General features: G+C 34.1%; 1 protein-coding gene across 6 annotated transcripts in view; it reads left to right on the top strand.

The window, feature by feature from the left end:
• The window catches only part of DMD (dystrophin), a 2,236,200-nt gene that overhangs the window by 972,697 nt on the left and 1,237,106 nt on the right, over positions 1 to 26,397 (top strand). For 5 of the 6 annotated variants that reach the window (XM_082680764.1, XM_082680765.1, XM_082680763.1 and 2 more), the window contains 4 exons: positions 105 to 227; positions 2,569 to 2,706; positions 5,399 to 5,551; positions 6,418 to 6,600. In XM_082680764.1, coding sequence (XP_082536890.1) covers positions 105 to 227; positions 2,569 to 2,706; positions 5,399 to 5,551; positions 6,418 to 6,600 — 597 coding nt within the window. Of the gene's footprint in view, positions 1 to 104; positions 228 to 2,568; positions 2,707 to 5,398; positions 5,552 to 6,417; positions 6,601 to 7,581; positions 7,638 to 26,397 lie in introns of those variants that run through there. The other variant, XM_082680767.1, reaches the window with a different exon arrangement.

Here is a 26,397-nt window from a genome sequence, read left to right on the forward strand (position 1 = left end):
CATGTCATTATTTTCGCAACAAGAGGTTGAACAAATGTATTTTTTGTCTTATATTTCTAATAAAAAGTAATTTTGATTTAAATTAGCACTATCTTTTTTTTTAGGCCTCCATTCCTTTGAAGGAATTGGAGCAGTTTAACTCAGACATACAAAAATTGCTTGAACCACTGGAGGCTGAAATTCAGCAGGGGGTGAATCTGAAAGAGGAAGACTTCAATAAAGATATGGTAAATTGGTTGTGATAAAATTGTGAATGAACTAGGAATGAAAATGAATAAATATTTGGAAAGAAATTAGATAACGCAAGTCTCCAACTAAATGCTCAGAGCGTACCTTGCACATTTTGTGATTCTAATGATTTATTACAAGAGCAAAGTATTCTTGTTGAACTGTCATTATAAATGCCAAATTACTATGGTATGGACATACAGGAGCACTTAGAGATTCTAATAAATAGCCCAGCAATTTTGCTTTGACGTGTGCTCAAAGGACAAAATGTAATGGATGAAAAGAGTCAAATCCAAAAATAAACTAGAAACTTAATAAAAAACACAGCCATCGTAGATGACTGATATTTTGTGTCAATCCCATTTTTGGTAGTATAACATTTATTTTGGAGAAGGGGCAATTACACCTGATATAAACATTGTTTATTAAAGCTTACCACAAGGTGGTTTTATAAAAAAGTTGAACAAGTAGTGTAGTATATATCTAAAATATGTATAAATTCATGCTGCTTATTTCATGGGAATAAAAAATATATAACCATGTGGGCTATTCCCAGACTCATAACTTTCTCCTTAAACCCTGATTAATTTCAACATGTCTTTTACGTTTCTCTCTAGCTTGAATATTTCTGCATCACATCCCTTTTCACTGACTTTTTTTTCTCCCTCCACCCCATTCTCACAGTTTCCTTTCCCCTCTCACAGCCATCACCTATATGGCATTCTTAACCTTTGCGTATATCATGCTAGAGATTTCTCAGACATGTATCAATGCTAGCGACTTCTCAGACAGTGCTTGAAAATGATATCAAAAGGCAAATTATAAATTGTAAATAATAGGCATGTGAAGCAGTAGGAGAACCAATCTTAGTTCTCATTGGTATCAATTCTGACTTCCTGGAGCTGCCTAAATCAGTACTCCCCGTGTATGGGGTTTGGTGGCCTTGCCAACTCAGCTCCTGGAAAGAAAGACAAGAAGAGCCTTTCCAAGATGCTGAGTTACTGCTACCTCTCCTTCATGTCAAAGAAGAAACCAGAGGGCACCGAGGTGGAAAAGAGTGCTACTTACCTCTTGGGCTGTTCACCAACTCTGCCCTCTAGCTCTCAGCTGGTGTGGGGAAAGAAATGAAGTGGGAGCTTTTGTTTGTTTATTACTTTTGTCCTCAGCCCCAGGAAATGTTGCAGACTTTTTAAAGACATATTTTAAAAAGTAAGGTCTTTCACAGACTATAAACATAAATGTCTATGTTATATTATTTCATTAGACTAGTTAACTGGCAAATCTCAGGTGAAAATCCCATTTCCTCTAAAAAAATGAATAGTTCCTCAGTTGTGTGTAGAAGTTTACGTATGCATTACAGAATTAAATATGTAACATTGAATACCATGGATGATTATTCACACACATACATGTGAATTTTTAAAAAATTGTCTAATATTTGTTCTTAGTTCATCAGAGTACCTTGGGTACCATAGCAACGTGAACCTCCTTGATAGAAAGTTTTCATATATTGAATTGAAAGAAAGATAGGAAAATAGAGGTGAAAAATCACATGGTCACATATGCTACTCTGTTAAACTAACACTTATTCAAATAATTTTATTTCAAAGTAAATAAAAATAATATTCTTAGAGTCTAAAAACCAAAATGCATATTGAAAATGCTTAAAGTCATTTTTATAATCCATATTTTAATACTTAATTGTATTTATTTAAAAATAACATGCATATATGACATATGTTTTAGAAATTAATTAACTGCAGTATTTGGCAACAATTGAGCACATCATTTTTTACTAATGCCCTAATATTTGTTCTAAATTTGGGCATTTAGGTTATTTAAAGCAGAGGGCATTAGATAGAAATCAGTGTCCATTTAAAATAACGTATTTTCACTTAGGAGTGTGTGTTAAAATGTTAAGCTTTGTTGTCATCTCACACACGGCAACATCTGTATTCCTCTGTGAATTAGCATTATAAATGGCAAGTTTAGTTTGCTTCTCTCAACTTTTTTAATTTCTAGAAATGCACTAAAAATCAAAGCCAAAAGAATGCTTTCATAGCAGTTCACTTGTCTGAAATGTTAAAGTACCTTATTCCCCCATCTTCCTACATATGACTAATCACATGTGTCCTTTTGAACCAGGCAGGAGGAAACTTAACTTCTTTTAAAAGTTAAAGTACAACATATAAAAGAAAAACTATGAGTGCAGTATCTTAGGATACTGAAAGTTTTAAATTGGATTTTTTTGTGTTTAAATAACATGTTTTATTATCTCTGTTAACGATGTACAGCTTTCTTAAAACCAAAATGAAGACTGTACTTGTTGTTTTTAATCAGAGTGAAGACAATGAGGGTACTGTAAAAGAATTGTTGCAAAGAGGAGACAACTTACAACAAAGAATCACAGATGAGAGAAAGCGAGAGGAAATAAAGATAAAACAGCAGCTGTTACAGACAAAGCATAATGCTCTCAAGGTATTAGAGCTAAAATTATAATATACCTTGCCTGTGTTTTTATTTTTTCATGTGAAGGGTAAAACTCTTGTGCATAAATAAAATCTTCTTAAGACTCTTAGTCACCAGAAATACATTTTTTTTCTGTTCAATGTCTGTGTTTTATTTAACATTTTTGAGTGCTGTCTTTGATTTTGAAAGATGTGTTGCTTAGAAGTTGGGTTTTTTTTTTTTACTTAGACAAATTTTTCTGAGTAGTAATAGAAAGATTAACATGCATCATTCATAGTGTTCATATATTTAATTTTGTAGTATAATTTATTTTTGTAAGTTATGTTTACATTTGTCTTGAAAAACCTACTTAACTGCCAGAATAAACAACCTGTATATTTTTTAGGCTTTCTGCTTGCAATATTTTATTGATTTGATTTAGAGTAGGTCCACTTTTTTGGTAACCTAGTATTTGTTTAATACTTAATTTTTTCAGTTAACTTCATGTTGCCTTTAAGAGAGTCACTCTTTGCAACTAACTAAGCATTTATAAGTCTAATTTCATTTATATAGGAGTCCTCTAAAATAATCTTAATGTCCTTGAAGAAGAGCTGGTACTCTCATGTTAGCCAGTGATAGCGTATAGCTTCAAGTACCCGTGTGACTCATCTGGATTTGTGCAGGAAGGACAAAATAGAATATTATCTAGTATCTAGAAATAGTATCTAGAAAGTTCTTGAGAAGAGACTGGACATGTGAAGAATTTTGTGAAATAACCTTTTATTTTTTTAATGTACTTTTCAATATTCACTATTTGCATGCATGGCTGATTTTTCTAATACTGTTAATTGCTGAGCTTTTCATTGTAAATCACTCTTTTAGAGCTATGTAGCCATGTAGGTGGATCCACCTTGTAGGTGGATAGAGTCTGCTTTCTATATGCAAATAAGAGTGTAAAACCTTTTCCCATATAGTCAGACAAGCAAATAAACACTGCTGAGAATGTAATTACACAATATTGTGCCTGCAGGGAATCCACAAGGAAAGTCTAATTGGCCAGCAGATTTTCTGATGGTAACTGCTGATAAATATAGTAACTAGAAAAGGCCTCTTCCCCGAGGGGGTGCAAGAGCAAGCCATAATGTGCTCAGAAAATCAGAAAGCTGTGTAATTCACACGCTTCCAACTGTGACCAAGCTTTTAGAAGCATCTACACTGGTCATATGATATGTGTCCTACTGAACAGCAGTGTTTAATGGTTATCTGGCATACCTGTAAAGAAATCTCTATAATGTCTCTTAATACCTTTACACATTACACATCACCTTGTGCTTAGGAAATAAAAAGAGTTTCAGATTTTATGACCACAAGGCCTTTCTCTTGGCAAAGATGTGAGTTGTGTCACCAGTAAGGCATGGCTCAACTCTCATTCACGTGGCTGTATCTTGGTACCTTTGAAAAAAGCAGCATTCCATCTGGCTCATCCTAGGCATTTAATACCTCCACAGGAGCTTTAGAAATTCAACTAAAAATGTAAACTGTAGTAAATTTTACATCCTCAATTTTAAACAAAATGCAGAATGAAATCGAGATCATTTTTGCAAATATATGTTAAACGTGATTAATAAAAATCTACTCCACTTGCCAAACCAATCTACCAAATTCAGTTGTTAATCTGCCAAGTAGCTTCAATTCTAGTCCTTATGAAATATTTCAAAGAAGGTAAAAACTTTCCAATGCAATGAATATTTCAGTAGTCCTTTGATATTCATTATTTTCTTTGGCTCCAGCTATATCTGTACATGAAACCCTAATTGCTACTGCTCTGAAGAAATGAAAGCTGTATCCTGAACTCTTATGTTCCCTTGTGTTATCGTAAAATAGCATTACAACAAATTCTATTAATCATGGAAGACATTGGGTGGTCTTGTAAGGAGTGAGATGATAAACTTCCCCCCCTTTGTTGATTTAGTAAGCAGTCACCCTTATTTATCTCATCAGGTTGATTGGAAACCATGCACTTTCCCTTTTCTTTTCTAAATATTTTTTTATCATTTTGCATTTGGATTTGATATGATGAGAAAAAGTTTGCCATAACATTTAAATTGTAATTTTCATATACACTCACAGGTATACATTTTTCACACTTGAATATATATAGCCTGAAGCAATTTATATGCTAACTAAGAACACTTTATATTTCTAATCACAAAATATTAATGGCCTATGAAACTATTTTATAGAGAGTTTTAAGATCATGAATGTAAGTTGCTTGGCTATATAAATTTAAAATTTTTAACCTAGGGCTAAAGATATCAATTTTGGAATTTTTACCTATTTTAAAATTCAAATACAAACTCAATAAGTTTGTACAAGTATGTAGTTAACTCAGTTGAATTCACATATTAAATTATTTCACATAACACAATAATTTAGTTGACTCATTAAGAGTTAATTAAATGTGAAAAAATTTCTAAAGAAGTTTGAACATGCTAAGAGAAAATACTTGAAGTGGGTTGTTCAGGTTTCTTAGCTTCATGTACATGGGTCCTGTCACATGAATACATAATTTAATCATCTATTTGTATGTTTAGCATTTAAATGTGAATTTAACTGAAACTGAACAAGAAGATGAGGGACCCTAATTATTTTTAAATGACTACAGCCAGAAGTGTAATATACTTGTATATTGATATTTTAATAATGTCTGCACCATGAACAGGATTTGAGGTCTCAAAGAAGAAAAAAGGCTCTAGAAATTTCTCACCAGTGGTATCAGTACAAGAGGCAGGCTGATGATCTCCTGAAATGCTTGGATGACCTTGAAAAAAAATTAGCCAGCCTACCTGAACCCAGAGATGAAAGGAAAATAAAGGTAATGTTGTTTTAGAATGTCAATCCCAGATTTTGTTGCTACAGTTTAATTTATTTAACTTAACCTGTATGGATCATTTTTGAAGTGTTGATGTTGTTTCCACTATTAGTGTTCTCCCCGATTTGATGTATTTCTTTGTATTTTTTTGTTTGTTTTAGTAAATGTATAAGTGTTTTTCAATTGACATAATGTTGAACGAATAAAATGTTTTATTCTTAGACAATGTAAAATGAATTAAGAAATGTCATATGTTTTCTGGTAAAATTGTAATTGACTCTGTGTATCTTTGTTCCAGATGAACAAATGACTTATCGGTATATGGACGACTTCTATCTCATGTTAGCACATTCATTTCATCAGAGCATCTTCACACATCAGTGTCAAATCTTTATAGATTTATTTGTTGCATATTGTCTGAAGATGTTTTTTCTGTTATTATTTTACACTCTTTATTTTGCTTCATTCTCTGTTGAGTTCCTCAAAACTCTAAAAAGGAAATAAATTACTTATTCACTTACCCTCTAAATTATATTCTATATGGATGGTCCCTAAGAAATGATGAATAATCACTGCAATTTGGGTCAGCCCCAAAACACTAGAGGAATTGAGAAGAAAGAAAACTGTTAGATCAATTTCAGTATTTTCTCAATTAGAATATCTAAAACTGAGCATTCAAAAGATAACTGAAATAATATTTGGATTCTTGGGTGAAGATGACAGTGATGGCTTCCATACTTATAAATTATGAAAAGTGACAATAAAATGACAACAGCCTATGAAATTTCTGGGACAGGTATGTGCTGCTTATAGGTTGGTTAATGTGGTTAGCTAACTGCCCTGGGCCCTGTATTGGTTTTGCTCAATAGGAAATTGATCGTGAGTTGCAGAAGAAGAAAGAGGAGCTGAATGCAGTGCGTAGGCAAGCTGAGGGCTTGTCTGAGGATGGGGCAGCAATGGCAGTGGAGCCAACTCAGATCCAGCTCAGCAAGCGCTGGCGGGAAATTGAGAGCAAATTTGCTCAGTTTCGAAGACTCAACTTTGCACAAATTGTGAGTTGTTACTGGCAAACCTACATATGTGTTTGCAACTACTACTCTAATAACAGAGGCCTACTAACCAATAGAAAAAAATCTGGGTGCAATTTCAAAGTGCTAATATGCAATCTGAAAGTGAGTAGTTCCCCCTCACTTTGGGCTTCTGTAACACTAGTGGTTAATTTTTCAGGTTAAAAACATAATCCCTTAACATATCATAGGAAACAGCCCCCTTATCAAAAATGAAAAATACATCTTAATTTCTTTTGCCACATCATTTTTTCATAACACTGGAAATGTGAATTTGTCAATTTATCATACATTTACTTTATTTCAGCGTCTAATCCAAAAATATGTATTGCTTTCCTGAGACCATCCCATGCTAATTTTACTTTCTTAATGTATACATGGTAAATAATAAATCTTTTGTGAAACAACTTCTTATACCAGCTTGCACAAGGCCTTCTTATCTCATTGACTTATAGAATAATAGCTTAGTCCTCATACCTCGCTTAGCTACTCAGTGGGTTAAAAGGCTTATTAGAAGGATTGTATGCCTAGTAAGATTGTTAATAATTGATAGCAGGTTGAAAAATATCAAATATTGTTACTACTGAACTATTATAAGCCAAAAGGAAAAGAAACAACTGCTCTTCTTTCTTTCAAACAACTGGATGGAAATTTTGTGATTCTCTCTTTAAAAACACAATCCATAATCGTAAGCTTGGTCTTTTTAGCTCTTCATCTGTAGTAGGGAATAAACCATAGGGATTTTCTAACAGGTACATTTTTGTTCCTATTCTGAGATATTGTAAAGTGAAGCAGAATGGTCACCACTCTGTCATTATGCAAAGACAGTGCTCCTCACAAAACCAGGGTCTGAAAGTCTGGAAAATGAGGCTTTGTAATTATGTTAGGTTGACTTACATGAAACCAACAGATATTCAACCCTTTTTGACCTATGTTAATGACAATTGCATTTGTTTCAACCCATAGGTTGAGAGTTTCTTGGGAATTTCTTCTGTGGTGTTGTTGATTCCATTTAATACAGGGTAAATGTTTGAATATGTCTTAAACAATTAATATAACTTTATTTTATAAGCATATAATTTTGTTAATGATGCTTATTAACCAAGGGAAAAAAATACTGCATATTGTTACTTCTTTTAACGTGTTAGAAAAATCCATGAATACACTGTTTTCTAAGGAATCCAGTACCTTAAGATTTAATAGTAGCTGAATATTCTGAGAAATTGGAAGTAGTAACGTAAGGTATGTTGAAACTATATTACATTTAAAGTCCAATTCTAACTCATTGCACGTTTCAGCCTATTATCCTTCATAGTAGATATTATGAGCATAATATGTCATAAATCACTCAAGCTTACACTAACAGAAAGCCTGTGTCTGTGGATGCAAAATGAATTGAAAGATTAAGGCAACGATAAAGAAAATTTAAGTAAAATATTTTTGCCTCGATTTAATACATCATTTAAGTCCTCCACTTTGAATTATCTTACTACTCACTATTTTGTCCATTCCAATTTCCCCCATATCTTGACACACCCAGGATTAATTTTTCTTTTACAACTTAGTCAAGGTAAGTTATTAACACTTTATAGTTAAATAGACACAGGATCAAAAATCTCCATAAACAACTCACTTAAAATGCCATTGTGTCCTTGCACATAATAGGCTCTAACAAATATTTGTAAAACGTAATAATGGTTGGTGAAATAAAGTAAGGATAAGTGAACCAGTATGGAATTTTTAAAATAAATTATAGTAAGATACTATAATATATTTTCTTCATAAAACATTTCTTCTTGATTTTATATCTGAAGGATCCAAAATTCATAAGGTGCCTTGCTTGGGGAAAATATTTTTATGTTAACTTTTAATTTTCCATGATAATAGAAGCAATAACAATATGCATGAAGAATAATCCATTTACTATTATAATTATATTTAGCTTTGGATTTTTATTAGACCTGAAAGATGATACAGATGGATAGACAGACAGATGGATAGACAGATAAATCCAAGATGTATCTTTATATTCCACTGATTACTAATACATATTAAAAAACTGATTTCACATGTCCACTGGTTAGAGTCACCTTTCCCAGTTAATCTAAGGTGAGGATATTTGAGATAGCCACAAGCAAAAGGCTTAACTAAAAGTTATGTTTGGGGTAATCCTACAATGGCTCTGATGTAGCACAGGTAGTCATAGCTTCACAATTCCTTTCCTTCTCTTCCATTGCCCTTCTCTATTTCTTTCATCTTTCTTCTTCTCAAATGTCCCTTTTTCTTCTCTCTGTATATAAACTCTAGACTTTCTTTGGACTCAGGGATTTTTTCAGTTGATCTTTCATATCTTAGCAGTAGTAATTCAAGATGGTAGAAAGTACTATGAAGTGCTTAACATTTGAGAACTGAGTTTAAAATGAGAACTCAATTGTCTTTACTTTAGAGATAAAGACTCAGAAATGGACTAAGCAGTGTAAAATTAGTGTACTTCAGGGACTATGTCCAGGTCAGAGTTATATATGGCAATAGTAAAGCTCAGAAAAGCCATAGAACTTTGTCTCGGAGCCATGAAGCAGCCCCAGGCCAGGTAGGAGTGCAGACCAAACCAGAGAAGAGAATATCTGCAAATCATTGTCCTCAGGACAATCCTGGAGACCAGAAAGAAGGGAAAACAGACTGGGCGAAAGCAGGTAAGATTTTCTCCAGGTATTGAGCATGTTGAAGCCCCCACCCTAGTTAGGAATACAAGACATTTCTAATGTAGTTCCTTTTGGCTTAGAAACCTGGCTGTTCAGTGAAGACCAAACAATGACTGTAAACTGAACATAAGGAATGTTTTCTGTAGGATGTTTTACAACAGCAGTGTGGTCTAGTAAAATAGACGACTCCCTGGGATGAACAGCCCTGATTGTGAATCCCATTGATTCCATCTGCTGGTTGTGTGATCACCAGTCTCTCCCAGCCTGGTTTCCTCCATCTCTACCATGGGGATGAGGATGTTTGTGTTAATGAAATATATGTAAAATACCCGCTACATTATAGAGGTTAAGTGAATCAATTGTTTTCTTCCTCTTCCTATATATAAGTTTACATTGGAAAGGAGACACATTATTTTAAAAATTTATAATATCTTTGTAGGTCATTAAGAGAATTAGGCTCAATGGGTACCACAGATTTAAAATGTTATTGGGGCTTCCCTGGTGGCGCAGTGGTTGAGAATCCACCTGCCAATGCAGGGGACACAGGTTAGAGCCCTGGTCCAGGAGGATCCCACATGCCGCGGAGCAACTAAGCCCGTGCGCCACAACTACTGAGCCTGTGCTCTAGAGTCCGTGAGCCACAACTGCTGAAGCCCATGCGCCTGGAGCCCGTGCTCCGCAACAGGAGAAGCCACAGCAATAAGCCCCGTGCACCGTAATGAAGAGTAGCCCCTGCTCACCGCAACTAGAGAAAGCCCCCTCGCAGCAAGGAAGACCCAACGCACCCAAAAATAAATAAATTAATTAAATAAATTTATAAAAAAATAAAATGTTATTAACAACAGATAGATCTATTTTGTTCAATGTAAATTGCAAATTAGGCTCCGTAATCTTTGGCCAGGTAGTTTTGCTTAGAGTCACAAAATATTTGCAGGAAATTTCATACAAAGCTGGTGATTCTACCAATGAAGGCATAATTCTCCATAAACTTGACAATAGAGCATTATCTAAATTATTTTCTATAGCAAGGTAAAGAAAAAGAGGAAAAAACATAAAGGCTTTGAAAATTTCTTAATAGAAAACTATGCATAATTTTATTAAGCTTAATTTTAGCATTAGACAGTTAACCTTAGAAATCCCAAGAAAATACAACCACAAAATTGCACAGTGAGGATATATAACAATCCGGAGCTTATGTGAAACTCCTGAGCAAAATAAGCTCACAGACTAAAATTACAATGGGTATAAAAAGATTCCTTTTGTGAGTAATGTTAGCACACCAAAAAATAAAAGGAGTATGCACACCTGAGGAAATTAGAGATAAGAAGATAGTCAGTAAAGGACATGAAATTGTGTTTTTTAATGTTCAGAAAGATTTAGAAAATAAGGATGGAATGGAATTCTTACAATAGGAACAGGCCATTTTGAAGAGTGAATAGGAAACTTTGATAAAATAGAGTCTAGAAATTAACATAATTATTGAAATAATAAATCAAACAACTTTTTAATGGTGGATTCATTATAGAATAAAAAAGAATATATTACTTGAAAGATGAGGAAAATTTTGCTTTGCTGAAAATACTGAAAGATGGAGAGGATAGAATAAAAAGCTCAGACATATGCCTAAAAAGAGTGGAGAGCCTGAGGAAGAGACATTATTTTATATAAATGACTGACATTTAACAAAATCGAATAAATCTCAATTTACATGAGTCCTCAAATTTAATAAAGCTCAATTTACATGAGTCCTCAAACTGAATAAGGCTCAACCAGTGTGTAATAAATAAAAACAAGTTCACACCTAGCAAGGTCTGCATGAAACCCAGAACATCAACGATCAGGAAGCTCATCATAAAAGCTACCAAGGACTAAAGGCAGAAACTGCTGCAGGCTGGCTGACTTTTGCTCAACAATAGATGTTAGAAGAAAATGAAATAATATCTTCCATAATATCTAATGTGCAAGGCGAATGTTCAAAAGAATTCTGTCAACTGTGATTCAAGAATGAAGACAAGATATTTTCAGATATACAAATATTTTCAGATAAAGGAACACTAAGAATACATTATCTAAGATTCTTTCAGAAAGAAGTACTAAACGATGTGCTAGTGTAAGAAGGAAAATGGAGCTGGAGAGAAGGAGCAAGCTACATAAACGTATATAAAATGATTTTCTATATATAAAAAAAGGGAAAAATTATCTTGTAATTAGTTACTAAAATTGTGGCAATTTCTGCAAAGGAAAACATTGAGTGCTATGAGAATATAAAAGTGATTTGATCTTACAGCAAGGAGAATACAATAAATAAAAGGCTTGTTCTAGAAGGTAGCAGCAAATATAAGGCTTGTGCCTAATGTGTTCAGTGTGAATTATTGCCAACTATCATGTTTCTAGGAGGCAAAAAAAATGTAGTAAACCTTTGGAATAGGCATACATGCATGACCTGTCCCAGGAAGGGAAGCAAAAAAAAAAATATATATATATATATATATATATATATATATATATACACAAAATACAAAAATACATCTTAGTGGAAGAAGGAAAAGCAATGTCCCTTTTCTAAATATGACAACTGCATTTACCCTGGATATCCCATGGCTTCAAATACCAAGTAAATAATACTGATATTCAACATTTTACATCCAACAACTTCTTATTCAACTTCTTATTTTAGATGCCTAACAGGTATCTCACACATAAGGTAGCCAAGTCGAGAATAATTAATTTTCTCTCCTACATAAATTGGCTGCTACCAAGCTCTCCAGGTGTTAGTAAATTGCCCTTTCACCTAGGTCCAAAGCCTAGGCATCATCCGTGATTCCTCTTTGCTCTTACATCATGCATGGAATTCACTTCAAATTCTGTTGGCTCTACCTGCAAAATACATCTTTAATTGGACCACTGCTCAGTACCCTTATTGGAGAAACCTTAGCGTATTATCTTTCATCTTGATTACTTCAGCAGCATCTAATCCTTGCTTCCCATATTTTCCCACCTACACTATAGTCTCCTTAGTGAAGCCAGAGAATTCCTAAAGCTTATGTGAGATTCTCTCAAGCCCCTGCTGCTCACTACCCTTTTAATGAAATTTTACGAGCTTCTACGTAGTTTGGTTCTTGCCTCTCATTCCTATATTACTCCAACTTTATCTCCCTTTTTGCCATTCTCCTGTCATAGAAGCATAAAAGTTTCTCCTGTATACTTAAACACACAGCATCATTTCCACCTCAGGACCTTTGTACATATTGTTTCTTCATGGAATATTTTCCACGTACTTTTACATGGGTACTATAACTTAGCCGTCTTTTCATTTAGAAACAATGAACGTTTAGTGGAACTTTGATGTAGAATCTAGACAGGTAATACTTAATAGGTATTTTTTCTATTTTAAAAATATTTTATACTCCTTATAATTATACATGCCAACTGGGAGTTTAAGACACCTCTTCAGAACGGCAGATTTTAGTACAGTTACTTCTGGAAGTGTGTATACTGAGAAAAGACAAAGTTCTTGAAACTTAACACTGAGGTAGTAAAGAGGGAATATGAGGATGATTATAACAACGTATTGCAAAGGATAGCTTTTACTACATCAGAGTAAATTGTAGTAAGGTATTTTAACATTAAAAGTACACATTGCCAAAATATAGAACTTCTTGAAAAGTTAATAGAAAATTGTTAGATTTATTTAAATGCCACAAGAAATGCATTATACAAGTTAGTCCTTAAGTGAATAATTTGTAAAATGAAAACACTTATAGTGTACACATTCCTCTACTAACTTTTAAAAATTGTTTGAATTTGAATAGAACTTTACATTTATAAAATGTTTTCATATGTATCTAGTTTGTTCCCACCAGTAACCCTCTCAAGTAAGTATTATTTTCATTGTCATTTTCCAGAAAGGAAAATTAATCTAAATAAAGTTAAGGAGATTGTCCAAGGGCACATGTAAGAAATGGAAGACACCTAACTTGAACTTAGTGCTTCCCAAGATACAGTGAGAGCTATTCAAAAGAAAGAAAAGATATCTAGCATCCAAGTAAGTTTGAGAAACGCTGGATTAAGCAAAGTTTCCTTAGTCTAGAATTTTACAGGGCTTTTGATATGCAAATGTGATTATGAATTTCTATGAGGGGAATAGATTCTGCAGACTTTCACATCTGGATAGTCGCAGTACAAAGGAGGAAATTTCATTTCAGTTTTATGATAGTATTCCTGTTTGAGTGATTGTGAAGAACTAATGTTCTTCAGAAAAAAAAAAATTGGGAAAAACATCACTTTATCATTATGCTTTTGTTATTTTGGATTTTCTTAAAATGAAGCAGAGATGTACAAAAAAGTAATCACAAAGCTGCTTGCCATCACCTTATGTAAAGTAATGTCTGAACCTAGATTTGATTCTGCACTACTCATTTTTTGTACATTTGCTTCTATCACATAATGATAACCATTTAATGTTGAGACCAAAATAAAGGGGAAACTTACTTTTTGAATAATTGCTACATGGAATTTTTCTTTGCCTTGAAGTAACAACAAAGACCATCAGAGCTGCCAATGCAAGATCCTTAGAGAATATAGTAACATAAATAATTTTCTTATTTAGAGACAGAGTGCTCTTTAGTAAACAGAGTTGTGAATATAAAAGACTAATGATGGTTGCTAGGGAAATGGACCAGGAGGTAGCTGCTTATAAAATTTTCCTCCTCTGAGCTTCAATTTTGTAATTAACATATCACAAGAGTTAAGAAAAAATAGATAAATCAAGACTCTATGTTTCTCTAGACTGTTGTGACCATAATAGTTACTGCCATTTCTCTAGTAATTTTTTTTTTCTGGTTTCTAGTTTATGTAAGAGAATCAGTTTAATGGTTGTTTAGTAAATAGAGTATGTTAAGCTAGAATCAACTTCCAGGAAGATAACCATCTGATTGATTTCCTCACCTCTCATTTCAAATGTATGGAAATTCTGGATAAAATATAATTTTAAAACAGTTTAGCTGAGCTCAAAATATGTGATGGAGCCTCCCTTCTTCCTAGTTGCCATAAATGAGCACATCATCTCATGTGATACTAAGCCTGGATTGAGGGCCTCATGGTTAGGAGAAAGGTTTAAAGGCTTTTAGTAGAAAATATGTAGCGTTATACAACATCTGCTAGAGATGTAAATGGAAACCCTGTCTAAATGTTGAATTTTCAAGGGCTTCCCTTGACAGGTAGAGGGGGAATAGATAAATCCAGCTCCCAAGGCCAATTCATCTGGCAAGGATTCTGACTGGAGAAACAAATTTGTGAAAGTTATTTCTGAGTTGTGGGGGATCTGAATTTTGACACCAACCACAAGCCTCTAGACTCCTGAACTGAGAAATTAATATAAAATTGTTCCCAGGTTGGTGAAATCCTTAGAGTTTTCTCACAGAATCATACAATAAATCACTCTTTTAGGAGTGTCCCACAGACACACGAACACTGAAGATTGGTTCACAATGAACTATTAGAACTCACATGAAGAAATAATATATTTTGACTTAGAGTTATCTAACATAACAATCAAGAGAATTAGTGCTTCATGAAGTTAATAGAAAACTACTTCACGCTCTAAAGTAAATATGTCGAAAATAAAATAGAGATCAAGGCATAAAATAAACATTAATTTATAAAAATACTGACACAGTTATTTATGATGATAACACATTGAATAACACTTCTGGAAACCAAAAGCTAGTCATAGAAATAAAAAAAAACTAAGAGTGTGTGTTAAACACCTAACTAAACAAACATGAGAAAATTAGAAAGTCATTATGATAAAATTATCAGAATACACCACATAAAGATAAAAAATACGAAAATATGAAATATTGAGAGAACAGAATAATAATTTTTATGTCTAATATAATTGCAAAAGAAAATGACAGATTATGTGGGACACAATATTTGAGGAAAAATGACTAAAAATTTCCCAGATCATAAGAAAGGCATGAACCCACAAATAGAATAAAGACATTGGTGTCCCAACCAAGATTAATTAAAGTAAATCTATGAAAACATAAAGAATATATAAATACCTTATAAAAGACACAGGACACGTACATATGTGAGCAGGAGAGGCTCATTTAACTGAAGGTTCTGATAATCAGTAAAAAATCTCCAAATTTCTATTGTATTGCTATTGCAAAATCAAGACTAGGCCACTGTTTATAAAGCGGATTCCACTCATGTTAGAAAAACTGATATTTTGTAATACCTCTTATGCTTGGAATAAGAAAACCTAGGATTATATCCTGCATCTCTCATTACCTGTGCAAATTGGACTAAATATTTGAGCCTCCGGATAAAGTTAATAACTCCTTTCTTATAGAATTAAGAGAGATAATCAACCACCAAAAATGTTGAAGTTCTAAAATATTTTTTATTAAGGCCACTGGTTTGAAGGACAACATGCAGAAGTTTCGGTGTCCAGAGTTCACACTGCTAAGTGTCCTGAGAAACTGAAAGCCAGAAACTTAAGGTATTCTGAGTTGGTAGTGTCCCATGTACCTAACAGAAGCAGATACAAATACATTCTAGTTTGACGCTGCTTAAATCCAGACTTTAAATAATTCCCACAGATAAAGTTCTAAGAACATGCTTGTAGAATTAAAATGGCAGTTCCAATGAGGAAAAAAGCAGTAGAATCCAACTCCTAAAGACAGAAGATAATGAATTAATCAGGTACAAAATGTAAAGTAAACATGTTTAACTTTTTTAGAGTAGTAAAAGTTTGCATCAAAAGTATGAGTTAAGGACCAGAGATAATAAGATAATGACCAGGGAATTTTGAAAAGAATCAAATAGAACTTCAAGAAATAGAAAAATATAATAATTGAAATTAATAATTCATTGGACAAGTTAAGCATCAAATTAGATATAACAGAAATGAGAATTAGAAAATTGGAAGATAGATAAAATAAATTACCTAACACGCATAGAGACCAAAATATTAAAAAAAAATAAAAATTCGAAAGAAAGGATAAGAAAGGTAGAGAGTGAGAATGTCAAATATAGAAGGAAAGCATGGAGTAAAAGTATAAGAGGCACTATTTGAAGTGATAATTGCTTAGGGTTTTCTAAAATTAGTGAAAGTTCCAGTAGTCAGGTTGAAAATAAGTAAATATCAAGCTGTTTTCCTTTTTCATAAAGAGAGAAATACACCCATATACCATCATAATGAAACTGATAAATTCCAAAGCCAAAGAGAGACACCTTACCTAGAAAGTAATGACATGTATAATGACAGCTGATTTTAGAGCAGTGATAAAAGCCAGAAAGTGATAGAATAATGTCTTCAAAAATGATGAAAGAAAAACCAGCTATGATTCTAGAATTGTATACTCATAGGAACTCTCGTTCTTTCAAGAGTAACATTGGGGCTTCCCTGGTGGCACAGTGGTTGAGAGTCCACCTGCCGATGCAGGGGACACAGGTTCGTGCCCTGGTCCGGGAAGATCCCACATGCCGTGGAGCAGCTGGGCCTGTGAGCCATGGCCGCTGAGCCTGCGCGTCCGGAGCCTGTGCTCCGCAACGAGAGAGGCCACTGCTGTGAGAGGCCCACTAACATTGAAATAAAGATCTTTTCGGGCAAACAAAAACTGAGAGAGATAACCAGTGAGAAAGTCTCACTGAAGGATCCTCAGGTTTTTTTTAGTTGGTTGGTTGGTTGGTTGGTTGGTTGGTTGGGTTTGTTTTTTGTTTTGGGGGTTTTTGTTTTGTTTTGTTTTTGGAATTAGCCACTGTTAATGTATATTCAGTTATCAGTCTATACATCTTCATGTTGTGTTAAGATAATTTTATATCCTGGACTTTCACTAAATATTATATCATATGTCTTTTTCTATGTTAGTAAAATGAAGTTTTGGAAACATTTTTAGAGCCTACATATTCCACGGCATGTATGCACCACAGTGTTGGTTTGTAAACAGAAGGAGAATAACCCTAGATAGATGATTTAAGATGCAAGGGAGAATGATGAGCAAAGAAAATGCTAAACCACGACAAAAGCCTGAAGAAATATTTGCTATATATAAATTTGTGTAAATTATGTACTAAAGTACAAAATAGGACTAAAATACTGGACGTCAGTGACATATAGTATAGAAGGAAATTGGTTGGACTTCCTCACCTCATTACCTCCTTTCTGGATGTTCCTTCTCAGACTCCATTGGTGGTGCCTCCTTCTCTCCTGTAACGTGGACATGCCTCAGCACTCAGTCCTTGGACATTTTCCACTTTCTATCTATACTCCCTGCCTTGCTTTTTTCATCCAGTCTCGTGACTTTAATACCAGGTTATAAGTTCATGACCACAACATTTTTATAAACAGACCACTCTTCTCCCCTGAACAATAGTGGCAACACTGCCCTTTCAAAATTTGGGGTACCCTTGCTTTCCTTTACCTATTCTCAACACAATAAACAGAGACATCATTTGAAAATATAAATCAGGTGTGCTTTATGTGATGAAAATGCTCTGATGGATTCCAATCTATTTTAGAGTACAATCCAAAATCCTTACATGAGTTTTAAAGGATATATGACTTTGGCCCCTATTAGCTCTCTGGAGTTATCTCTTAGTACTCTACCTCTTATCCCCTCTGCTCTACCTACATTGACCTCTTCACTCTTCCTTGCACATATCGGGCAGATCCCCTTTGCACTGTATGTCCTAAGCCTAAAACTCTGTACCCCCAGATGTCTATATGACCCCTTCACTCTGCCTTCAAGTCTTTATTCGAAAGTGTTCTTCTTGGTGACACACTTCATCGATCCCTTCCCCATTTATTATTCTCCATAAAATGCATTACCAGGAATGTTATAAATATTTTCACTCTTTATCTTATTATCTATCTCCCTCCCTATGATGAAAGCTCCAAAAATGCAGGGATTTTCATCTTTTTTTCTTTTCTTTTCTTTTCTTTTTTTTTTTTTTTTTGCTGCTGTGTCCTCAGAACCAAAAGAAGTGACTAGCAAGTAGTAGGTACATAGTATATATTTGTTGAATGAATGAATCAATCAATCAATGAATGATGAATAAAATCATTGTAAGATCCTCTTAATGCTCAGGAGACCACGCAAAATTCATTGTGCATGCTGATAATTTTAGAGTAACTATTAACCTGATAAAGAGTATAAAATTTTTGAAGTAGAGAGAGAGAAAAGTAAACATATAAAGTATCAAAATAAAATAATCCAAACAGGAAACTGAGGCTTAAGAACACTAGTTGAATTGGCCAAGGAGAGTAATCCACTACATTAACACAGGACTTTGATTTTTTCTGCATCTCTCCAGACCAAAGCCATTACTGTGTATGAAATAAGATGTCAATTGCAAGTTAATATTCTTGTAAGTTTAAACAAATTCACCATTTTATAAATAAGAGTTATACAGTGTAGTACCTCAGAAATATTACCTCAAGTGATAGACTCTAAATAGCACAGTAAATTAAAAATATTAATATAAGTGTGTTAAACTAGACTCATGGCTTATATTAACATGCACAGTTATTGTATAGTTAGGTTATGTCCATGTTAGGTACATAATTTTATATGTTATTTATCTTCTGAATTAAAGTTACAGTAAAGAACTATAGTCACAATTCAATTTGATGTCCAATATATAAACTTTAAAATAACATTACCTTTCTTACAGTAATATACTGTATCAAATTTTTCTATTGGAAATTTAGCACAATCTTCTAGAGATATTATTGATGGTAAATATATTAATAATGGTAGATTTTCCATAAATGTTAGATACAAACACAAAATTGAGTCTGATGCATTATTGGAAGGTGCAGTTTTATTATGTAATTTTATTAGTAAAATTAGAATAAATATCCCTCATTTTTGGTATCAGACAAAGTAACTTATTTCACTAAAATTAATATTCTCTTTCTTGGAATGATACTATTTGAAACATGATTTTATTTGATAGAACTATTTTGGAACAGTCTGTTACAATTGTGAATAAAAGCATTAAGCAAAGCTTATCTTTTCTTAGTCTAATGGAAATTATTATGAATATCAGTTATTTTGTTGTGTGATAACAGATTTTCTGAGGCTAGTTGAGGCATACAAGTCTAGATTTTTACAACAAAGTATCTCTAATCCTTATAACAACCAAACAGACTAAAATTTGTCAAGCAACTTCCCTGAGTTCCCATAAAATTAAGAACAAGGATTCCAACATCAAGGTATAGTTATAATTATTAAATTAACAAAGAGATCTGTTGATGTTGTCTTTTTTAGGCGAGGTATTGTTTTATTATATTGGTTTCTTTTTATAATTTGTTTTTAATGAGAACCCTCTAATAATGACAAGGGTTCAGGAAAATTAGAATTCCATACACTTAATGGGAGTCAATAAAGAAACAAGTTTTATTTTGGATACATTGAATTGGTATTTCTTTCATTCAATAAACATTTATCTAATGCCTCTCATGTGCCAGACAACACAAAACGTGAAAGAACATTGGTGAATCCATAGCAATCATACAAAAGACGTGATATTTGATAAATATAACTCATACAATGAAAAGAAAAAAAAGTACAAGAATTTATACACAGCAATTTGACCTCCGTTTGTAACATAACAATAAAAAGTGTAATTTTCTCCAATCTAAATTTGCTTTCAAAATATGGAACACCAGCTGGAAGGGAGCTCAGATGGCTTCTGCAGTGGGGTTGGTAATATCCTTCTGAGCATGCCCACAACAACTGGTTGAAATAATTGAATCACTTGCACCATCTGTGAATCATTCTGATTCTTCAGTGATTACTTAAGAGTCTCATTGTATGGAACATATTCTTAGAACACATGAATAAAATTAATTCAAGTGTATAGCTTTCCTAACTTTGATTTTCATGAAATTAAAAAAAGGGTTACAATGTTTTCAAGTTTGCTGAGTTCTCAGCTATTTCTTCTGCCCTTTTTTATGAGCCAATGGCTTTTGAAACCTTAAAGTGTGTTTGAAATTTAGTTTTATTCTTACTGATACAAATGCATTTATTCACAGGGACTTCATTTACAACATAATTTTGCTTAAAAATTCTGTAATTTCTACCCTTTTATTTCTTTAATCTCTGAGTGTAATACTCAGTAATAGCTATCTACTAGAGAACTAAATGAAAGTCCAAGCTGATTGCATTCTCAAATTTAACACCATATGCTATAATCATGAGCAATTTTTTTAACATTTTATTTTATATTGGAGTATAGTTGATTAACAATGTGTTAATTTCAGGTGTACAGCAAAGTGATTCAGTTATGCATATACATGTATCTATTCTTTTTCAAATTATTTTCCCACTTAGGTTGTTACGTAATATTGAGCAGAGTTCCCTGTGCTATACAGTAGGTCCTTGTTGGTTATCCATTTAAAATATAGCATTTTAAATATAGCAGTACATGTCATGGTGACTAATCCATGGATAAAAGGTGCATGGCTAAAATGAAAAGCAAGAGTCCATATCTGTGCAAATTTAAGATGTTTAGATTAATTCATAACTTAGAGGCATTATTAGCTGGATAGCTGGATAGCGATACATGGGCACTTTTGCCAAGACAAATCAACTGAGAAGTTTTCCAGAAGATCCATGCAAATAGTTTTCCATAATAGTTACTACATTTTTATCTAATAGAATGTCTGGGTGGCAAAATATAAATAAATGAATTATTTAAGAAATACAGTAATCTGTAATGTTTACAACTCCCTTTATGATCTATACAAAATTCAATTTCTGCACTGCGATTAGTATCTACACTATCACAAATATATATGAAACATATGAATATGATTCACACTGTATTTTAGTTGCTAGCCACATATATAGATACACTTCACTGTTTTCTGTGGGGAAAATTATTTTGAGAGATCTCTCCCCTTTCATATATTGGCTTCCCTAGTGGACAACAGCCTAGTTAATGCACTGCCACAAAGACCTCCTCTTCTTCAAACTTGTCAAAATGCTTTCTACTTCAGGGTCTTTGCAATCGTACTTCCCTTTTCTTGTGACTTTCTTTTTTTAATTTTTGAATTTTATTTATTTTTTATACAGCAGGTTCTTATTAGTCATCAATTTTATACACATCAGTGTATACATGTCAATCCCAATCGCCCAATTCATCCCACCACCCCCACCACCACCCTCACCGCTTTCCCCCCTTGGTGTCCATATGTTTGTTCTCTACATCTGTGTCTCAATTTCTGCCCAGCAACCTGGTTCATCTGTACCATTTCTCTAGGTTCCACATATATGCGTTAATATATGATATTTGTTTTTCTCTTTCTGACTTACTTCACTCTGTATGACAGTCTCTAGATCCGTCCACGTCTCAACAAATGACCAAATTTCGTTCCTTTTTATGGCTGAGTAATATTCCATTGCATATATGTACCACATCTTCGTTATCCAGTCATCTGTCGATGGGCATTTAGGTTGCTTCCATGACCTGGCTATTGTAAATAGTGCTGAAGTGAACATTGGGGTGCATGTGTCTTTTTGAATTATGGTTTTCTCTGGGTATATGCCCAGTGGTGGGATTGCTGGATCATATGGTAATTCTGTTTTTAGTTTTATAAGGAACCTCTATACTGTTGTCCATAGTGGCTGTATCAATTTACATTCCCACCAACAGGGCAAGACGGTTCCCTTTTCTCCACACCCTCTCCAGCATTTGTTGTTTGTAGATTTTCCGATGATGCCCATTCTAACTGGTGTGAGGTGATACCTCATTGTAGTTTTGATTTGCATTTCTCTAATAATTAGTGGTGCTGAGCAGCTTTTCATGTGCATGTTGGCCATCTGTATGTCTTCTTTGGAGAAATGTCTATTTAGGTCTTCTGCCCATTTATGGATTGGGTTGTTTGTTTTTTTAATACTAACCTGCATGAGCTGTTTATATATTTTTTCTAGATTAATCCTTTGTATGTTGATTCATTTGCAAATATTTTCTCTCATTCTGAGGGTTGTCTTTTGGTCTTGTTTATGGTTTCCTTTGCTGTGCAAAAGCTTTTAAGTTTCATTAGGTCCCATTTGTTTATTTTTGTTTTTATTTCCATTACTCTAGGAGGTGGATCAAAAAAGATGTTGCTGTGATTTATGTCAATGAGTTTTCTTCCTATGTTTTCCTCTAAGAGTTTTATAGTGTCTCGTTTTACATTTAGGTCTCGAATCCATTTTGAGCTTATTTTTGGGTATGGTGTTAGGGAGTGTTCTAATTTCATTCTTTTACATGCAGCTTTCCAGTTTTCCCAGCACCACTTATTGAAGAGACTTTCTTTTCTCCATTCTATATCCTTGCCTCCTTTGTCATAGATTAGTTGACCATAGGTGTGTGGGTTTATCTCTGGGCTTTCTATCTTGTTCCATTGATCTATGTTTCTTTTTTGTGCCAGTACCATATTGTCTTAATTACTGTAGCTATGTAGTATAGTCTGAAGTCAGGGAGTCTGATTCCTCCAACTCCGTTTTTTTCCCCTCAGTACTGCTTTGGCTATTTGGGGTCTTTTGTGTCTCCATACAAATTTTAAGAATTTTTGTTCTAGTTCTGTAAAAAATGCCATTGGTAATTTGATAGGGATTGCATTGAATCTGTAGATTGCTTTGGGTAGTATAGTCATTTTCACAATATTGATTCTTCCAATCCAAGAACGTGGTATATCTCTCCATCTGCTGATATCATCTTTAATTTCTTTCATCAGTGTCTTATAGTTTTCTGCATACAGGTCTTTTGTCTCCCTAGGTAGGTTTATTCCTAGATATTCTATTCTTTTTGTTGCAATGGTAAATGGGAGTGTTTCCTTAATTTCTCTTTCAGATTTTTCATCAGTAGTGTATAGGAATGCAAGAGATTTCTGTGCATTAATTTTGTATCCTGCAACTTTACCAAATTCATTGATTAGCTCTAGTAGTTTTCTGGTGGCATCTTTAGGATTCTCTGTGTATAGTATCATGTCATCAGCAAACAGTGACAGTTTTGCTTCTTCTTTTCCAATTTGTATTTCTTTTAGTTCTTTTTCTTCTCTGATTGCCGTGGCTAGGACTTCCAAAACTATGTTGAATAAGAGTGGTGAGAGTGGACATCCTTGTCTTGTTCCTGATCTTAGAGGAAATGCTTTCAGTTCTTCACCATTGAGAATGATGTTTGCTGTGAGTTTGTCGTATATGGCCTTTATTATGTTGAGGTAGGTTCCCTCTATGCCCACTTTCTGGAGAGATTTTATCATAGATGGGTGTTGAATTTTGTCAAAAGCTTTTTCTGCATCTATTGAGATGATCACTTGGTTTTTATTCTTCAGTTTGTTAATATGGTGTACCACATGGATTGATTTGCATATACTGAAGAATCCTTGCATCCTTGGGATAAATCCCACTTGATCATGGTGTATGATACTTTTAATGTGTTGTTGGATTCTGTTTGCTAGTATTTTGTTGAGGATTTTTGCATCTATATTCATCAGTGATATTGGTCTGTAATTTTCTTTTTTTGTAGTATCTTTGTCTGGTTTTGGGATCTGGGTGACGGTGGCCTCATAGAATGAGTTTGGGAGTGTTCCTTCCTCTGCAGTTTTTTGGATGAGTTTGAGAAGGATGGGTGTTAGCTCTTCTCTAAATGTTTGATAGAATTCACCTGTGAAGCCATCTAGTCCTGGACTTTTGTTTGTTGGAAGATTTTAATTTTATTTATTTATTTATTTTTGGCTGTGTTGGGTCTTCGTTTCTGTGCATGGGCTTTCTCTAGTTGCCGTGAGCGGGGGCCAGTCTTCATCGCGGTATGTGGGCCTCTCACTATCACGGCCTCTCTTGTTGGGGAGCACAAGCTCCAGACACGCAGGCTCAGTAGTTGTGGCTCACGGGCCTAGTTGCTCCGCGGCATGTGGGATCTTCCCAGACCAGGGCTCGAACCCGTGTCCCCTGCATTGGCAGGCAGATTCTCAACCACAGCGCCACCAGGGAAACCCCATCTTGGACAATTTTTAATCACAGTTTTAGTTTCATTACTTGTGATTGGTCAGTTCATATTTTCTGTTTCTTCCTGGTTCAGTCTTGAAGGTTATACCTTTCTAAGGATGTGTCCATTTCTTCCAGGTTGTCCATTTTATTGGCATAGAGTTGCTTGTTGTAGTCTATTTGGATGCTTTGTATTTCTGCAGTGTCTGTTGTAACTTCTTTTTCATTTCTAATTCTATTGATTTGAGTCCTCTCCCTCTTTTTCTTGATGAGTCTGGCTAATGGTTTATCAATTTTGTTTGTCTTCTGAAAGAACCAGCTTTTAGTTTTATTGATCTTTGCTATTGTTTTCTTTGTTTCTGTTTCATTTATTTCTGCTCTGATCTTTATGATTTCTTTCCTTCTACTAACTTTGGGTTTTGTTTGTTCTTTTTTCTCTAGTTCCTTTAGGTGTAAGGTTAGGTTGTTTATTTGAGTTTATTTTTGTTTCTTGAGGTAGCCTCGTATAGCTATAAACTTCCCTCTTAGAACTGCTTCTGCTGCATCCCATAGGTTTTGGACCGTCGTGTTTTCATTTTCATTTGTCTCTAGGCATTTTTTGATTTCCTCTTTGATTTCTTCAGTGATTTCTTGGTTATTTAGTAACGTATTGTTACTTAATTAATTGCTTAGCCTCCATGTGTTTGTGTTCTTTACATTTTTTTTCCCTGTAATTAATTTCTAATCTCATAGCGTTGTGGTCAGAAAAGATGCTTGATATGATTTCAGTTTTCTTAAATTTACTGAGGCTTGATTTGTGACCCAAGATGTGATCTATCCTGGAAATGTTCCGTGCACACTTGAGAAGAAAGTGTAATCTGCTGGTTTTGGATGTAATGTCCTATAAATATCAATTAAATTTGTCTGGTGTATTGTGTCATTTAAAGCTTCTGTTTCCTTATTTATTTTCATTTTGGATGATCTGTCCATTGGTGTAAGTGAGGTATTAAAGTCCCCCACTATTATTGTGTTACTGTCGATTTCCTCTTTTAGAGCTGTTAGCAGTTGCCTTATGTATTGAGGTGCTCCTATGTTGGGTGCATATATATTTATAATTGTTATATCTCCTTCTTGGATTGATCCCTGGAGCGTTATGTAGTGTCCTTCCTTGTCTCTTGTAACATTCTTTATTTTAAAGTCTATTTTATCTGATATGAGTATTGCTCCTCCAACTTTCTTTTGATTTCCATTTGCATGGAATATCTTTTTCCATCCCCTCACTTTCAGTCTGTATGTGTCCCTGGGTCTGAAGTGGGTCTCTTGCAGACAGCATATATATGAGTCTTGTTTTTGTATCCATTCCGCAAGCCTGTGTCTTTTGGCTGGACCATTTAATGCATTCACGTTTAAAGTAATTATCGATATGTATGTTCCTATGATTGTTTTGGGTTTGCTTTTGTAGGTCCTTTTCTTCTCTTGTGTTTCCCACTTAGAGAAGTTCCTTTAGCATGTGTTGTAGAGCTGGTTTGGTGGTGCTGAATTCTCTTAGCTTTTGCTTGTCTGTAAAGCTTTTGATTGCTCCATCGAATCTGAATGAGATCCTGCCAGGTAGAGTAATCTTGGCTGTAGGTTCTTCCCTTTCATCACTTTAAGTATATCATGCCATTCCCTTCTGGCTTGTAGAGTTTCTGCTGAGCAATCAGCTGTTAACCTTATGGGAGTTCCCTTGTATGTTATTTGTTGTTTTTCCCTTGCTGCTTTCAATCGTTTGTCTTTACTTTTTGCCAGCCAATTTGATTACTATGTGTCTTGGTGTGTTTCTCCTTGGGTTTATCCTGTATGGGACTCTGTGTGCTTCCTGGACTTGGGTGGCTATTTCCTTTCCCATGTTTGGGACGTTTTTGACTATAATCTCTTCAAATATTTCCTCTGGTCCTTTCTCTCTCTCTTCTCCTTCTGGTACCCCTATAATGCGAATGTTGTTGTGTTTAATGTTATCCCAGAGGTCTCTTAGGCTGTCTTCATTTATTTTCATTCTTTTTTCTTTATTCTGTTCCACAGCAGTGAATTCCACCATTCTGTCTTCCAGGTCACTTATCCGTTCTTCTGCC

Source organism: Grampus griseus (genome assembly GCF_964374135.1).
Source record: "Grampus griseus genome assembly, chromosome: X".
In the NCBI taxonomy this organism is placed as follows: Eukaryota; Metazoa; Chordata; class Mammalia; order Artiodactyla; family Delphinidae; genus Grampus; species Grampus griseus.